This window comes from Marmota monax, unplaced genomic scaffold (assembly GCF_021218885.2).
Source record: "Marmota monax isolate L192 unplaced genomic scaffold, Marmota_monax_Labrador192_F-V1.1 WCK01_AAM20220418_F8-fsc00028, whole genome shotgun sequence".
Classification (NCBI taxonomy): Eukaryota; Metazoa; Chordata; class Mammalia; order Rodentia; family Sciuridae; genus Marmota; species Marmota monax.
The window spans coordinates 4,182,644-4,201,678 of record NW_026694779.1 but is presented as its reverse complement, the minus strand read 5'-3'; the positions used below and the strand labels follow the sequence as shown (position 1 = coordinate 4,201,678).

At 39.7% G+C, this 19,035-nt stretch overlaps 1 protein-coding gene across 1 annotated transcript in view; it reads right to left on the bottom strand.

The window, feature by feature from the left end:
* The window catches only part of Rad18 (RAD18 E3 ubiquitin protein ligase), a 104,587-nt gene extending 87,114 nt beyond the window's left edge, over positions 1 to 17,473 (bottom strand). The window contains exons 1-2 of the mRNA XM_046425498.2: positions 17,363 to 17,473; positions 14,686 to 14,767 (exon numbers count right to left, since the gene is read on the bottom strand). Of these exons, the coding sequence (XP_046281454.1) occupies positions 14,686 to 14,767; positions 17,363 to 17,413 (133 nt within the window). The 5' untranslated portion in view covers positions 17,414 to 17,473. The remainder of the gene's footprint in view (positions 1 to 14,685; positions 14,768 to 17,362) is intronic.
* Between the last annotated feature and the right edge of the window lie 1,562 nt (positions 17,474 to 19,035).

Below are 19,035 nucleotides of genomic sequence, written 5' to 3'. Positions count from 1 at the left end.
GATTTAGGCCAGAAACTCAGACTTACATAAATAAAGGAAGAACAGTGTAGACAGAATAAGTAAAATTAAAATAAACACTTTGATTTTTCTTATTATTCTAAAAAAGAACAGTTTGTATAAAATAATAGCAACAGAATATTGAATTACATATGGTTTTATGTGTGTATGGGGTGGTCTGTGTATATATGCATGCTTATGTAAGCTTATGAATAAATAAAATGAACGACAGCAATAACATAAAGGACAAGAGGAAGAAATCAGATATATTAGTCAGATTGGGCTGTGATAACAAAATACTACTGCCTGATAGCTTAAACAACAGAAATTTATTTTCTCCCAGTTGTGGAAGCTAGAAGTCCAAGATCAAGGTGCCAGTATCTGTTAAGTGCTCTCTTTATGGCTTATAGACGGCCACCATCTCACTCTGTCCTCAGAGGGCAAGGCAGGGCAAGAACACAAGCTCTCTAGTATCTCTTCTTACAAGGGCACTAATCCCTATCATGAGGGTCCCACCCTCATAACCTCATCTAAACCAAGTGATCTCCTAAAGACCTCATGTTCCAATACCAACTCAGTGAGGGTTAGAGCTTCAACACATGAATGGGGAGAGGGCATAATTCTGTCCATAGCATTGCCTGGCCCCCAAAATTCATGTCCTCTCACATGCAGAATACATTCCCAACAATCCCAAAAGTCTTAACTCACTGCAGCCCCAAGTCTAAATTCCAAAATTTTACCTAACCACCACCCAAATCAGATTATGAATGGGACTATCATTCTGAAAGGATAAAAGAAATTGAAATTAAAATGTAAAGGACCAGGTTTTGTAAAGTTTCTAAGCTGCACTCAGAACCTGAAATTCCTGTGGCAGTTAAAACAATTCCCGGAACTGCCCATTAGATGTGTGTCGAAATCTCCCCTGACCACCTAGTTGCTTAACCACCCCCTCCCCGAGACCATGCAGTTCAGCATGTATACACCTTAGGGCTTAAACCGATCAGTTTGAATGCATACCCCTCCTTAGGACTGACCTATCACCCCCGCCCGACCTGTTCCCGCCAGTGAATGTACTAATCATGTTTAAGAGTTGTTATTTGATTTTTCCCACGGTGTACAGTGATTTGCTAAGGGAGGCTATGATGTATGTAGAGTCCCTGCCCTCTCCAAAGAATGTATATAAACTCTGCTTAAGTTGTTCTCGGGGCTCTTTGTTCTCTGCTCTTCTGAAGTGAGCTCTGAGCCACAGCATGCTGGACCCCCAATAAACCCTTTGCTGTTGCACGAGACAGTCTCTTGGTGGTATTTTCCTCCGAAGTTCGCCTGACCTTTTCAATTCTGAGGGAAGATTCCTTTCCGGACTCATTATCTTAATTAACAATGTCACTCTCTGCATTACAAGAAGTCACCTGAGCAATACTGCAAGTCAAAAAGGCTAAGGCAGAAGGATCACATGTTCAAGACCAGTCTGGGCAACTTAGCAACACCCTATCTCAAAAAAAATAAAAAATAAAAAATAAAAAGAACTGGTGATGTATCTCACTGGTAGAGCCTAGGTTCAATCCCCAGTACTGGGGGGAAAATATCCTGCCAAGTGCAATAGCACATATCTGTAATCACAGCTACTCAGGAGGTAGAAGCAAGAGGATTATAAGTTGCTTAGTGAGATCCTATCATAAAATAAAAAGAGCTAGGGGTGCAGCTCAGTGGTAAAGCATTTGCCAGACATGCTCAAGGCCAGGAGTTCCACCCCCAGTACTATGAAAAAGAAAGAAAGGGAAAAAAAGAATTCCTAAACCACCTGCTCAGATTAGTCACCTATGGATACTGTTGTTGGTTTTAATGTAGTTTCCAGACTCCATACCCAATCATATTGATTCAGTAGATTTGGGTCAGTAATAAATCTAGCTGGGCATATGCCTGCAATCCTAGAAACTCAAGGGGGCTGAGACAAGAGGATCATCAAGTTTGAGGCCAACTTGGGCAACTTAGCAAGACCCTGTTTCAAAATATAAAAATAAATAAGAAGAAAGAAAGGAAGGAAGGAAGGAGACAGACAGAGGGAAGGAGGGAGGGAAGAAAAGAAAAGAAAGGAAAGAAAGGCTGGGGGTGTAACTCAGCAATAGCGCACTGTTGAGAGCGACAGCCGAAAGGGCCCCAGCAAACTTTCAGACTGCCAGCTGAGGATTGGCTCACAACGGCCCCAGCAACATCTAGCTGATTGGCTCCTCTGCGGTGATGCTCATTGGGCTGTTTCAGACTGCCAGCTGATGATTGGCTCACAGCAGCACCAGCAACATCTAGCTGATTGGCTCCTCTGCAGTGATGCTCATTGGGCTGTTTCCCTGCCCTTTCAGACCACAGAGATGCTCATTGGGGGACTTTTTTGACTCCGCCCATGTGACCCAGCCAATCGGCCTCAAGAGCAGGAGGATTGTGGGAGGTGGTGAGGCTTGTGGTTGAGGGAGAGGCTTGTGGGAAGCCGGTGGTGGCAGTTGGGGCTCTGAGGGTTTTTCCTGAGGAGCTGTTTTGTTTGGCGTGTGTGGTTCTAAAAATAAAGTTAGTTTCTTTTGACAAGTGGCTCCTGATTGTGCCCAGCCAGATTGCAGCATTTGGTGACTCGCACGGGGAGCGACTGAGGGTAAGTGATAAGGTAAACTGCTTGCCCCTGAGGGCAGGGCGAGAGGATGGGTAGCCATTTTAAGATTCCTCTTTTGTTTTGCTTCACTTTTGTTTTAAGTTGCCTGTCCCTGGAGATGAGTGAGACAGAAGAAAAACCGCTCACATCTGAGGAAAAACTATTTGCGTCTGAGGAACAGATAGGGAGAAAGGCTATAATGATTTTTTGTTGTTCCATTTTTATTTCATTCTATCTCGGTTTTGTTTGGTGTTATCTTGTTGGGTTGTATTATAGTAGAAATATGGGATCAGAAATTAGTAAAAAACAAACCGAAAGAGTGTTAAGTAAATTGTTAGAGGAAGGAGGCATCCCAGTAAAATCAAGAACAGTCAGGGCATACGTTGATACAATACAAAAATGTAGCCCATGGCTTTTTAAGGAGTTGTTGTTAAATATATCACAATGGAACCATCATGGTGAAGATTTAAAAAGAATAGAAAAGAAAAGCCCAGGAACTCTGCCAGTTGGCACACTGCCATTGTGGACGTTCGTATCTTGTTTGCTTAGTCCAAAGCCTTCATTCAAACAATGGTAGAGGAAGGAGAAGACATATTGATTCAAGTAAAAGAGAAGGTCTCTCGAGCTAGTCAGACAGAGGAAAAAATTCAAGTAAAAGAGAAGGCCTCTCGAGCTAGTCAGACAGAGGAAAAAATTCAAGTAAAAGAGAAGGTCTCTCAAACTAGTCAGACAGAGGAAAAATTTCAAGTAAAAGAGAAGGCCTCTCAAGCTAGTCAGACAGAGAAAGAAAGTGTAAAACAGAAAAAGCCATCAGGAGGAAAGTTACAACAGGAGACTGCTACTAACACCTTTCTATCACCAGAGGGTGTAAGTGTCCAACCAACAGCACCACCTCTACAGGAGACTGCTACTAACACCTTTCTATCACCAGAGGGCGTAAGTGTCCAACCAACAGCGCCACCTCCATATGCTGGGAGGCCCCCAACCCCCGCAGTTGATAGTTGGGATCCTGAGACAAGATCTCAAATATTAACATGCCCTGTATTTGAGGCAGGAGGGCAGCAAGTTTACCATGCTTTAAATTTCAAAACAGTGAAGCAGCTAAAAGAGGCTGTAACAACCTATGGTCCTCAAGCACCCTTCACTGTAAGCATGGTCGAATCCATTAACAACTTGAACATGACGCCAGCAGATTGGGCTAATATGTGTAAAGCTGTGCTAAATGGAGGACAATACCTGTTATGGAAGGTTGCCAATGAGGAATTTTGCAAGGAGACGGCTAGGCGAAATGCAGCAGCTGGTTATCCTCAGAGAAATCTAGATATGTTGTTAGGAAAGGGACCTTATGAGGATCAGCAGCAACAAATTGCATATGATCCTGGTGTATACGCACAAATTGCTGCAGATGCAATTAAGGCATGGAAGACTTTACAAGGACATGGAGGTTTACAAGGTCAATTATCTAAGGTAATACAAGGAGCTAATGAACCTTATGCTGAATTTGTAGATAGGCTTATTCAAACAGCTACCAGAGTTTTTGGGAATACAGAACAAGCAATGCCATTACTAAAACACCTGGCTTATGAGCAAGCGAATCGTTGGTGCACAGATATCATTAGACCATGGAAACATGAAGATTTAAACACATATATTAAATTATGTAGAGACATTAATGAACAAGAGCAAGTGTTGGCAGCTGCAGTAAAACAGGCTTTAGATGCCAGAGACATTAATGAACAAGGGCAAATTGTGGCAGCTGCAGTAAAACAGGCTTTAGATGCCAGGCCAAGAACATGCTACAATTGTGAACAAACAGGACATTTTAAAAGGAATTGCCCCATAGGAGGAGGGTGTAACAAAACTAGGTATCAAAGGAGTAGAATACCAGGTATTTGCCCACGATGCCGTAGAGGGAGACATTGGGCTAATGAATGCCGTTCTCAAACCACCATAGAGGTTACTCCATTATCAAAAAACGAACAAGGACCAGGTGTTTATCCACGATATCGTGGAGAAAGGCATCGGGCTCCGTTGCCAAAAAATGGACAGGGGGGCCCAGTGCTCCGGGGCCCAAAACCACAAATATACGGAGCACTGGAGGAACCCAGCAACCCCATCAGGGTAGTGCCCAGGACACATTGTCCATCAGATCCCTCATCAGACAAACCAGAGGGAGCGCAGGGTTGGACATCTGCGCCTCCGCCAGAGCAGTACTAACTCCAGAGATGGGAGTTCAAATCATTCCCACAGGGGAAAAAGGACCTCTTCCCAAAGGAACAGTAGGCTTATTTTTGGGACGCAGCTCTTCTACTCTAAAAGGAGAGTATTTGGAGAGTATTTGGAAAGAGAGTATTTGGAATTTCTCCCAATAAAATTATTACTCCATATACTATGAATCAAATTGATGAGTTAGCTAATGAGTTAAATACTTGGGCAATAATCATGTGCAAATCTAATGTTTCATTTGATAACCACTTACCATCTAATCCTTTATTGTCTTTTTGGTCATCGCATCCTGTAATTTTTCCAAAAATGACAAGAAAAACACCTATCATGAATGCTCCAAATATATTCACTGATAGATCAAATAATGGTACAGCAGCAATAGTTACACCTGATCAAACTTTTACATTTTTAGTACCCAAACAATCAGCTCAAAAGGTAGAGCTTAATGCAGTATTACAAGCTTTTGTGATGTTTAAAGATTCTGTATTTAATTTATTTTCCGATAGTCAGTATATAGTTAACGCTATAGTATCCCTTGAAGATGCTGGTAGGATTTCCCCTTCCTCTACTGTTTTCTCTTTGCTTTCCGCTATACAAAGTCTAATCTGGGACAGAAAAGATCCATTCTTTATAGGACATATCAGGGCACATACAGGATTGCCTGGAGCCCTTAGTTTGGGCAATGATTTAGCAGATAAAACTACACATGACATACATATTTTCTCTACACTAGAAGAAGCTATAAATTTTCATAAAAAGTTCCATGTCAATGATAATACTTTACAAAAGCGTTTTAAAATAACTAAGGAACAAGCTAGACAAATAATAAAACAATGTCAAAATTGTGTGACCTTTTTACCACAAGTTAATCTTGGAGTCAATCCTAGAGGATTGATACCTAACCATATTTGGCAGATGGACGTCACACACTTGCCAGAATTTGGAAAATTAAAATATTTGCATGTTACAGTTGATACTTCTGGATTTTTGATGGGCTCCCTTCATGCCTGAGAAAAAACTAAAGATGTTATAGCTCATTGCTTACAAAATTTTGCCACTCTGGGCGTTCCAAAGCAGTTAAAAACAGATAATGCCCCTGGTTATACTTCTACCTCTTTTAAACAATTTCGCTCATCATTTGGCATTACTCATATAACAGGAATCCCATACAATCCACAGGGACAAGGCATAGTTGAAAGAGCTCATCAAACTATTAAAATGTACATATTAAAGCAAAAAGACGGAATTGGGAAGGAGTATATATTCCCCAAAGATAAACTTAAAATAACGCTTTTTACTCTAAACTTTTTAAATTTGGATTCATCAGGACTTAGTGCTGCAGAAAGGCATATGTGTCCAAAAAATGTGCATAAGCCCAAGGTACTTTGGAAGGATATTCTAACAGGACAATGGAAAGGTCCTGACCCAGTGATTGTCTGGAGTCGGAGGCCTGTTTGTGTGTTTCCACAGGGAGAACAGCAGCCGATTTGGATTCCAGAGAGATTAACTAAAGCGATTTCTACAGACCAAAAAGAAGATGATTTGACTCAAGTCCATAACAGCTGATATCCAAAACTCCAGTTTGGCTATCCTTACATCTGCAATAGAACCAGGATGCTTTTTTCAATATCTATTTTATTATTGCCCTTTCCCTCATTCTATTTTCGTTTTTGAGCTCATACAGACCTAGGTTAATGTTTTGCTGATCAGTTCTATTTTTTGACTATAGAGTTTTTAAACATTGCAATGGAGATTTCACCTGTAAAAAGTTATAAGGCCTTTACTATTAGGTTATGTGTTGTATGTATTATATTATGTGTGCACACTTGTGTTTTGTGTTATATGTTTGAATGTACGTATGTCCATATATCATATATGATGAGCGCTCATGAAAAAATGGATCCAAATATATTTTTTTTATTCACGTGATTTAAATGGTTTAATTTAAATTGGGTAAACAACTGTTGAGGATTGTTTTAATATGTAAACAAAAAAGGAGGTTAACAGATCTGTTTGTTTACTTTCACCTTTCCTTTTCATTATATTTAATAATTCTCTTAAAGATAATGTAAATTGTTAAGAAAATTGTTTTCTTTTAGTGCCTTCTGGAATGTTACATAATTTTTTCTTTAGCCATTATTGCCAGAATTCCTATCTTCATCTCAGTGCTGGTGAAGACAATGTAAATTGTTAAGAAAATTGTTTTCTTTTAGTACCTTCTGGAATGTTACATAATTTTTTCTTTAGCCATTATTGCCAGAATTCCTATCTTCATCCCAGTGCTGGTGAAGACAAAGATAAAACCAATCTACAGCTTCTGCAATAGCCATCACTGAACTGCTTGCAGAGCTTGCCTGGACACATTGTGAATTCACCTGTATGCATTGTGAACTATCTGTTGGTGCAGCGACTTGTGGTAGTGTTGGGGTATTTTTGCTGATGATGTCATCGGTGGTACAATTTTTCCAAAAGGAGCCGTCAGTTGGCTCGGTGTATCTTCCTCCCTTCTGCTCGTCATGATCGTTCAGCTAAAATTTGGGGGCCAACAGAGGTGAGGCAAAGAACCTTACCCCCCTGCTGGTACAAAGACCTCTCCACAGGTGTGGCTGTATTCTGGACCGGTAGTCAGTGACGGGTAAGATCCAAGTGCAATGGTACCAACCTAAGACGCCTTGAGGTCAGCTCATCCGATAACGGGTAAGGACCATATGTACTATTGGACAACCTAAGGCAGGCACGGTCCCTAAGCCACATGCTTGTTGTTTAAACAGAGAGGGGGAGATGTTGAGAGCCACAGCCGAAGGGGCCCCAGCAAACTTTCAGACTGCCAGCTGAGGATTGGCTCACAACGGCCCCAGCAACATCTAGCTGATTGGCTCCTCTGCGGTGATGCTCATTGGGCTGTTTCCCCGCCCTTTCAGACTGCCAGCTGATGACTGGCTCACAGCAGCCCCAGCAACATCTAGCTGATTGGCTCCTCTGCAGTGATGCTCATTGGGCTGTTTCCCTGCCCTTTCAGACCACGGAACTGCTCATTGGGGGACTTTTTTGGCTCCGCCAATGCAACCCAGCCAATCGGCCTCAAGAGCAGGAGGATTGTGGGAGGTGGTGAGGCTTGTGGTTGAGGGAGAGGCTTGTGGGAAGCCGGTGGTGGCAGTTGGGGCTCTGAGGGTTTTTCCTGAGGAGCTGTTTTGTTTGGCGTGTGTGGTTCTAAAAATAAAGTTAGTTTCTTTTGACAAGTGGCTCCTGATTGTGCCCAGCCAGACTGCGGCAGCGCACCCCTGGGTTCAATCCCAGGTACTGCAAAAATAAATAAATAATAAATACTGAAATGTTTAAGGAGTAGCAATAAATGACTAGTAGTTAGGATCACTAATTATAGTCAATCCAGGATAATACCAAATCAACAGATCTGGCTCCAACTACCAAAACTTTGAGGACTTTTGTATCATTAAAAAAAAACTAAAGGAGGGAGGGTGTCTCTGTGGTAAGACACTTGCCTTGGATGTACATGCCCCTAGTTTCTATCCCCAGCACCCCCAAAAAATTATACATTCACAGGAATATATTGTATATGTATATATTGTTTTTAATTCTGGTATGGAATTTAAAAGACAAAAGCAGTTTTAAAAGCTATAAAAATATAATAATGGATACACAAGAAGAAATACATAATTTGTAACATCATTAACAAAGTATGAGAGGAAGAAGTAAAACAATAGAGGTTTCTTTTGTTTTGTTTTTGTGGTACTGGGGATTAAATCCAGGAGCACTTTACCACTGAGTCACATCCCCAACCCTTTTTACTTTTCATTTTGAAACGGTGTCTCACTAATTGCCTAGGCTGGACTCAAGCTTGCCTCAGTATCCTGAGTTGCTGAGATTATGGGTGTACCCTACCATACCTGGCCAAGAGTAGAGGTTTTAAAAAATAAAAATATAGAAGAAAACAGAATATAGATTTTGTTTGAGATATAAGTTAACTTGTTAACAGCTTTAAAAAGACTGTTTAAAATGTAAATCAGATATTTTACAAAGAAAATACCTACAGATTCACAAAAGAAAATAAGAAAGGAATCAAAGCACATCACTATTTAAAGAAAAAAATGATGAAATATAAAGATAGCAAGAGAGGAAAAGAGGGATAAAAAAATTACAAGACAGAAACAAAGAGCAAAACAGCAATAAGTCCATTACTAGCAGTAATTATATATTTATGGACTAAACTCTCCAATAAAAGACAGAAAACGATTAAATGTATTACAAAAAAAAAAAAAACAACTGTATGCTATCTGTAAGAGACATGCTTTAAAGACACACACAGACTGAAAGTGAAAGGATAGGCAAAGACATTTTATGCATATAGGAACCAAAAGAGAAGAAGGATAGCCAGACTATAAGTCAAAAACTATCAGAATTTAAAGATTTAAGAGTCAAATTCACCATGAAAATATGACCATTATAAACATACATGCACTCAACATGAAAGCAGCCACATAAAGCCAGGTACAGTGTGTACAGTCTCAAAAACTGAGGCAGAAGGATTGCTTGAACCCATTAATTCAGACAGACAGCTTGGAAAACAGAGCAAAAGACCTGGCTCTTATAAAAAACAAACAATGTGAGGCTTGGTGGAATATGCCTATAATCCCAGGGCCCAGGAGCGTGAGGCAGAAGGATCTTAAACTCAAAGCCAGCTTCAGCAACTTGACAAGGCCCTAATCAAATTAGTGAATAAAAAATTATTCACTAATTTGTGAATGTGGCTCACTTAACCACTGAGCCACATCCCCTTCCATTTAAGTTTAAAATTTAAAAAAATTTAAATGGCTGAGGATGTGGCTCAGTGGTTATGTGCTCCTGGGATCAATCAACAGTACCAAAAAAAAAAAAAAAGACAAGCAAATATATGAAGCAAACAATGACAGAACTAAAGGGAGAACTGGAGAGCAGCATAATGACAGTAATATTTTGAACAGCATGATATACTAAGTGCATCTAACAGACAGGTACAGAACATTCCATCCAACAATTGCAGAACATAGAATCTTCTCAAGCACACTTGGAACATTCTCTAGGATAGATCATGTATTAGGTCAAAAACCAAGTCTTGGGCTGGGCTTCTGGCTTAGCAGTAGAGGGCTCACCTAGCACGTTCGATTCTCAGCACCACATAAAAATAAATAAATAAAATAATAAAAAAAATAAAGAATAAAACCTTAAAAAAAAAAAAAAACAAGTCTTAACAAATTTTAAAAGACTGAAATCATACCAAGTATCTTTTCCAACTATACTGGAATGAAAATAAAAATCAACTGTGGAAGGAAAACTAGAAAATTATAAATATGTAGAAATTGACTAACGTGGGGGATAAATGGAAGTACATGTTTGTAACCATCTTACGCTCTCCAGTCTTCCACTATTCAGGTAGCATAGTATTGTTTAAAGAGTGACTGTAGTAAATTAAAGATGCATACTTTAAAAAACCACTAAAAACAAATAAGTAGAATTAATAATTGTGGGAAAATGTTAATACTAAAATAAAACAATTTTTTTTTAAAGGCAGGAAGAGAGGAAAGACTAGATGGACAAATTGAAAACAAAAAGGAAAAGTAGTACATTTAAACCCAGGCTCATTAATAATTACATTAACTTTCTGCAATGGTAGAAATATTCTATGTCTACACTGGCCACTACAGTTACTACTACCCACATGTAGCTATTGGATACTGGAAATGTGGCTAGTGCGACTAAGGTAATAATTTTATTCAATAAATTTTCATTAACATGTAAATAGCTCCCTGTATCAAGCCAGCAATTACCACATTAAACAATGCAGGTATAAATATTCCAAGTAAAAATAGGTATCATCAGACTGGATTAAAGGGCAAAACACAAACATACACTATCTACGAAATATACAAATTAAATATAAAAACAGTAGTTTAAAGGGCAGAAAAGATAAACCAAAGAAACACTCATCTTAAAGAAGCTGAAGTATCTATGTTAGTATTTTAAAAGTATACTTCAGAATAAAGAATGCTACGAGAAATAAAGATGAATATTTAATAACATGTAGTCAACTCTTCAAGAAGATAAAACAATCCTAAATGTGTATGTACCTAATAAATGCACTTCAAAATACATAAAGCAAAACATGAGAGAAGTAAAAGGGAAAAAAAATATCAATGAATCCACAATTACTGTTGGAGTTTTCAACATCCCTCTCTTCCTACAGTTAAGAGAATCAAAAGAGAACAATTTAAAGATCACTATCAACCAACCTGACCTGACATTGATAGAATACTTTCCAATAACAGCAGCACAGACATCCTTTTCAAATATACATGAAACGCCAGCCACCAAGAGCACTTGATGGACCCTTCTGTTCTACTGTCTATATGTCATCATAGTGCCAATACCAGAAAGAACTAGTTTTGCCAACCATGGTAACAAAGGCCTACAATTTAGTGACTTGGGAGGCTGAGACAGGCAAAATTGGCACTTGCCTGTCTCAGCCTCCAAAGTCACTGAAATTATAGAACCTGCCTCAAAATAAAAATTAAAAAGAGCTGAGGATGTGGCTCAGTTGGTAAAGCGACCCTGGATTCAATTCCCAGTACCACAAAATTAAACAAACAAATGTCAAAAGTGAATTTAGCACAATCACATAACAAGAGAGCAATATAAAATTGTTTCTGTTCAAAGTCTATACAGTGAAAACTAAATAAAATTGCTAAGAAAACTGAAAAGCTAAAAGATGGAGAAATATACCATATTCATACATTGAAGATTCAACATTGTTAAGATGGCAATTCTCCCAAATAGATCTTTAGAGTTAGTGCTATCCCAATGAACATTCCAGCAGGCTTTTTTTGTAGAAATTAACAATCTGATTTTAAAATGTATATGAAGATGCTTTTCAAATGCAAATATCCTAAAAGCCTAAACACAGAGTCAAAGCAGACATACAATGCGTGATTCCAAGACTTACTACAAAGCCACAGTAACTAAGACTGTGGAATTGGCACAAGGATGACACAGACAATAGAACAGAAGGGTCCAAAAACAGACCCACACATGGTTAACTGGCACCACATTAAATGAATGCTAAGAATGTTATCTGATGATAGAAATGTTTGCTATCTTAAATTATAGTCATTATACGCTGCATGTACATTTGTCAAAACTTATTGTCAACTGTACATTTTAATGTGAACTTTTAATGTGAACTTAAAATGTACATATCATTTGTGCATTATACCTAAATAGAAATAAGGTTAAAGTATAGTTAGAAATGAGCTCTCCATATTTATCTTTGTTATTAATGTGAATTTGGTCTTGAAGGAAAATAACATTTTTAAGGACTCATTATTCTCATAAGCATCGTTTTAAGATAGAAATTAATCATCAGACTTTTACATCTGAAGAAATATTGGCCAACTGCAAACTCACCCACTTAGTGGGGCTTCAAGAGTCAATATGAAGTATATCTCTAAGCCTATGTGGCTACCACTGTCATCTTTTTATTATGGTTTCTCTACAGGATGTTTTCCACTGAAGTTACTTCCCACTAAAACCATTGTTTTAAGCCTAACTTGACTGATTTTTAACTTTCCAAGACAAATCAACTTGAAAATAGAGGACAAGAAAGACCATAAACCTAAATAGTCCAGAAGATGGATGTCCAGTTCCTAACTACCTCCTGTGTACTAAGTACCTCAAACTTAGGTTTGTTACATAAAAGTGCTTGGTGCAGGGGTGTGTAGCTCAGTGGAAGAGTACCTGCCTAGCATGGGCAAGGCCCTGGCTTCAATTCCTAGCATTAAAAAAACAAAACAGAAAAATAAAATAAAAATAAAAATGCCTATGTACTAAGCATTTCATATAATTCATAAAGACAAGGACAAGTAAATTTTAATAAATAACTACCTTTTTTTCTTTTTTAATTTGTTCTTCTTAGATATACATGACAGTATATTTTGACATATTATATATACATGGAGTATAACTTATTCTAATTAGAATCCCAATCTTGTGGTTGTACACAATGTAGAGTTTCACTGGTGGTGTTTTCATATATGAACATAGGAAAGTTAGGTCTAACTCATTCTACTAGCTTTCCTGTTCCCAACCTCCCTTCCTTCCCTTTATCCCCCTTTGTCTAAGCCACTGAATTTCTATTCTTCCCTCCATATCCCCTTATTGTGTGTCATCATCCATATATCAGAGAGAACATTCAGCTTTTGGTTTTTTGGAATTGGCTTTTTTCACTTAGAATAGTCTCCACATTCATTTATTTACCAGCAACTACCATAATTCCATTCCATTTTTATGGCTAAGTAATATTCCATTGTGTATACGTACCACATTCTATCTATTCATCTATTGAAGGGCACCTAGGTTGGTTCTATAGCTTAGCTATTGTGAATTGAGCTGCTATAAACAATTGATATGGCTGCATCACTATAGTATGTTGATTTTAAGTCCTCTTGACTGTATACCAAGGAGTGGGATAACTGGGACAAATGGTGGTTTGATTCCAAGTTTTCTGAAGATTCTTCATACTGCTTTCCAGAATGATTGCACTAATTTGCAGTCCCACCAGCAATGTATGAATGTTTCTTTTTCTCTTGCCAACATTTATAAATAACAATCTTTCCAGCATTGCAGAGCAGATAAGTGATAAGTCTGTAATACTTTTCAGTGGTATAATTCTCTCTTAGTGGGCAAATTCAGACAGTCCTCCAACTTATGATGGTTTAAATCACAATATTTTTACTTTACCATAATGCAAAATTGGTATGCACTAACTAAAAGACATACTTTGAATTCTAGTTTTTTTCCCAGGCTACCAATATGCAGTATAATACTTTCTCACAATGCTGGGTGGCAGGAGAGAGCCACTGCTACCAGACAGCCTCGAAATCACAAGGGTAAACAGGCAAAACTCTCCTGTGTGCAACATTGCTATGATGTTAGTCGATTAGATGTGTTCAACCATCTTCAACTTATAAAACTTTTCAATTCGTGATGGTTTTACTAGGATTAATGCCATCATAAGTTAAGAAGCATCTGTATTCTTATTGTTATAGATTTTAAAATGTTAAAATTCTATCTCAAGCCTGTAATCCCAGTGGCTGGGGAGGCTGAGGCAGAAGGATTGCAAGTTCCAAGCCATCCTCAGCAAAAGTGAGGTGCTAAGCAGCTTATGAGACCCTATTTCTACATAAAATACAAAAAAAAAAAAAAAAAAAAAAAAATAGGGCTAGGATGAAACTCGGCGGCCAAGTGCCCCTGAGCTTAATCCCTGGTACCAAAATATTCTATAACAAAAATATTCTATCTCAAGTACTACTTGGATGAAACATTATTCTGTTAAAAACAAAAGTTCTGAGATAGGCATGGTAATGCATGCCTGTAGTCCCAGCTACTCAGAAGGGTGAGGTAGGGGAATCACTTGGGTCCCTGAGTCTGAGATCAGCCTGGGCAACATAACGAGATTCCGACTCAATAAATAAAATTTTAAAAATAAAAATTCTTAAGTCTAACATCTAAAAATGCTTGACAAATAAAAGAACCACATATTGTAACCAAAATCTTTATTGGCATAAATACTATAAAACACAAAAATATCCAAGAGGAAAGTGGTAGAAAATTCAGGAACATTGTAAAAACTTTCATATTCAAGAGGAAAGTAGTGGAAAAGACTTTCTTAAAATCTCAGGACACCAGACTTAAAAGTGAGAAATAAGTATATGTGCATATCATCAGCACTAAACTAACACTATTTTTAATAACTCACAGAATCAAAACATACTTACAGTTATGTGAACACTGAGGAATAATCATTGCAATGTTAAAATATTCAAAGCAAATTCCACATCGAAGTAAATCATCTATTCTCTGAAAGACAAAAACACATATATTCACATCAGAAAGACATAGAAATTGATCATCACAGAACTTTTTCTCTGCCCCCCCCACAAAAACAATTCAATAATACTTCTTTTTCAAATATACATATTCAGAAGCTAACTCCAGATAAACTGCAAGGGATCTTGACAAATAGAGAACCCTACCCCCACCATTATTGTTACACATTCAAATCTCAGGTTATCCAAATTGCTTTGGACAGACACTAGTGACACTGCACAGATTCCTGTGTCATGCTCATCCCTTTACAAAAGGGCTACTGCGTTCCTGCTCTACTTCCTGTGTTTCCAGTTCTTACTCCAAGCCTCCACCTCTTTAGACCCCATCCCCTGGCCTATGTGACTGTTGGGCAAAAGGTTCCATGAGCCACAGTCATCATACAGGTTAAGAGCCAAATCAGAGGCTTTTAAAGGCAAACATTAGAAAATATCTAGTTAAAACCCTTACTTTGCAAATGAGAAAACTGTACCAAAGCTGGCTCACAATGCTGGATATGAATCAAGATAGGATTAAAATTCCTGTCTTCCTACTAGTAGTTTAGTGCTTTATGCATGGTACAACACAGTAGAGACAAATGAAGAAGCCCTGGAAATAGATAGGATCAGTGATAGCAGAAGGAGATGAAGAAGCAGACAATTTGGAATGTTAGATACAAGGGTGTCAACTTGGAATGCAATCTAAACAGAAAAGGATCTACTCTTGAAAACTAAAATTGTTTAAGTCATTTAAGTAAGGTACAGAGAGTATACATAGTTGCCACCTTCTTAAAAAGAGAAGGGTGAGGAGCTTGGGATGCAGCTCATTGGCAGAACACTTGTCTAGTATGGGCAAGGACCCAGGTTTGATCTTCAGCACCAAAAAAATGGGGGGAAGGTATTAAGAATGTCTTCTATTTTATCATATATATTTTAAAACTTCTGAAAAGATACACAAGAAAGCAATAAATGTTTTGTAGGAATCAGGGAGGGATCAAGAAACTGAACAAACGAGGGGCATGGTGGGAGAGACACTTTTCATTTTTTTATGTATTTTTTGAACCATATGAATCTATCACGTAACTTAAGAACAAATAAAAAAGACTAATGTCATTACTAGTCCATATAAAATATTATGTAGCCATTAAAAACATTATTTCAGGGGCTGGGGATGTGGCTTAAGCGGTAGTGCGCTGGCCTGGCATGCGCTGGGTTCGAGCCTCAGCACCACATAAAAATAAAATAAAGATGTTGTGTCCACCAAAAACTAAAAAATAAAATATTAAAAAATTCTCTCTCAAAAAAAAAAATAAAAAATGATTTCAAAGAATAGTTAATGCCACAAGAAAATTTCCCCATTTTAATGGACATCTTTTTTTTTTAAGTCAGAAAACGAAATCGACAAAAATAACACAAAATAAGAGCAACTCTAAAGTTTAACCCTGTTAACAACAGTAACATAGCACAAGTATCTCAGTTTTAAAAACAAAGCCCGCCAGACACAGTGAGGTACACCTGTAATCCCTATGACTTGGGAAGCTGAGGCAGGAGGATGGCACGTGGATGGCAGGTTGGAGGCCAGCCTCAGCAACTAAGCAAGGCCCTAAGCAACTTAGTGAGACCCCGTCTTAAAATAAAAATTAAAAAGGGATATGGGATGTGAGCCAGTGGTAAACCCCCTCGGGGTTCAATCTCCAGTACTATTTAAAAGGAGGCGGGGACGCTGGGGTGGTGGCTTAGTGGTGGAGCGCTCACCTAGCAGGAGCGACAGGCACTGGGTTCGATTCTCAGGACCACATAAAAAACAAATAAATAAAATAAAGGCATTTTGTGTCCATCTACAACTAAAAAAAATAAATAAAAAGGGCGGGGTGGATAAGAGAAACTGTTAGGGAGGAGTTAGGCCACAGTGTGACTGGACTAACTAGACTGGGCTTGCCCCTAATCAGAATAAAAGTGAAAGATTCTGTACAGCTGAGCACCCGCCTTGCTACGCGATGGTTACCACGTAATTAGAAGCCGGATGTGGCGGCGCAAGCCTCTGATCTAGCAACTCCGGAGGCCAGTCCGAGAGAAACTTAGTGCGACTCGGCCTCAAAATAAAATATAAAAATAAAAAAAGGACCAGAAAGGATGGGGCTCAGTGGTAGAGCGCCCCTGGGTTCAGCCCCCAGCGCCGCAAAAATTTTAAAAAAAAATATTATTTGACGTACTGTCCACCCCAAATCATGCCCAAGGTCGCTGTTTATAATATAGTGCTTGGCATACGGGCAATTCCCTGAAAGAAGTAGCTGTCACTGTCGGTGTCACCACTTAGTGACTGTTTTTCTCCATGACACTGAATGTGGTGACAGAAACGCAGTGTGCCCGGTTCCTTAAAACGGCCAGCCTCGGTTCACCTCAGCGGCCGAAGCTTGCCCTCGTCACCGCTCAGCGGAGAAAACAGGCCGAAAGCCCAGCGTCAGGCTACAAGCGGAGGAGCGCCGGGTACCCTGCCCCAGCCGGCAGTTCGCGCGGAGTCTTTTCTCCCACAAGGCGGGGCTGTCCTCCCACCGACAAACGGGGCCCCCCACGTCCCCAAAGAACTCACCTTCATCACTGCCAGGCCTGGAGGCCACCGAGGCTCGGCCAAGGTTTCCATGATCTCTCCTCAGGATGCCGGGGCCCGCCTCCCACTGGTCTCCCGCGCTAGATTACTACTCGAAATTCCCCGCGCTACTGAGCTACGTCAGCAATTCGCGACGCGCCTGAGGCGAACGCGGAACCTGCTGGGAGTTGTAGTAATAGGTGGAGCGCCGCCGAAGGTTCCGAAATGGCGCATGCGCCTGACTTCTGGTCCTCGTCTTCCCGCGCAGTTGCGTGGTTAAAAATCTCAGCGCCTGTTGAATATCAGGAAAAGACAGCCAGCAAACAGACCAAGGCCAGGCCCTGTCAGATAGTTAAAAATGTAAGCCGATGCTTCCTCCTTCGCGTCGCCTTCCTTGATGGCTGTAATAATCTGTCCTACTCTGAGCAAGACAGTTTTTAGATCTATTATTTCATTTCACCCATGTCACAACTCTGGGAGGAAGGTACATTTGTCAGTTTGCACAAGAGGAAGCCCCTGACTAAAACAGTGAATGCATCTGTCTCAAGTCACACAGTGGCGTTGAGGAGACTCCAAATAGGCCTGTGGGCTATATAGGCTTTAAATGGGAGCTCTTGCTTTAATTTTATTTATTTATTTATTTGGTAGTCATGGTGGTGCTATTGAGTGGAACTGACGGCCCCATGTATACACACACTCTACCCCTGGCTACATCCCTGAGCCCTCAAATTAGAATCTTAATTTAAAATTATTCCTTTTCTTCAGAGAAAACCACTGTTGGTATTGTACATAGCTACCAAATATTTCCTATGTAGACTAACAAAGATTCTTTGCCTGAACAAACTTTATTCATACTCTTGAACTGATACCTCTGGTTATTGGTGACAAGTCCTGCTTGTTGAAGTTTGAACATTAGAGAAGCGTGCAGAGGCAAGCATATGAAGCAGGGTTTATTTAAAAGGGGGTAACATAAATTTCTCCCGCAAGGAAGAAGGGGGCCATGGTATCCCAAGAGGTGAGGTGTTCTGCCCTTTTTAAATGTCCTAGGCTTCCTTTGTTCTTTCCCCCCTTATCTTTCTCCTTCCTGCGTACTTGACTAGGCCCAGGAAATGCTTGGTGGGATGGCCAAAAGGGGGGAAGTAGATGGTGTTGGCAGCAGGTCCACCCTGGCCCCTGGAGCCCTACCTCCACTAGTTTGTTCTGCATGCCAGTGTGGCCAGCTCACAAGGCCATGGCGAACTTGCGGTTTTTCTGTTCCTGCTTATCCGTCTGAGACATATGTATCCCACGGGAATGCCTTGACCTTTTCTGGTCTGATGGACTTATTGTTAAGGGAGGTTTCGGTACCTGACAATAATAGATGTTGAAACTAAATTTCTCCCCCCTCCCTCCTGCTTTTGGGTAGTTTTCCACTTCTGCTGCTTGGGGTATAAAAAAAGGTGTGTTAGCAATAAAGATTATTGACTCCTGGATGAAGAACCTTGGTGTCCTGTGTGTCTTTTAACCTCGCCGTCCCTCGCCGGACTCGGCTCCCTTGGCCGGACGCGGCAATTGGAGGTTCTCACCGAGATCCGGAAAGCAGGGGTAAGCGGACGGGGCTCACCTTCTAAGAAGGAAGGGGGAGGATTGGTTTAAAGATATTTTAAAGAGACAGGGTACGTACCATGGGTAACTCA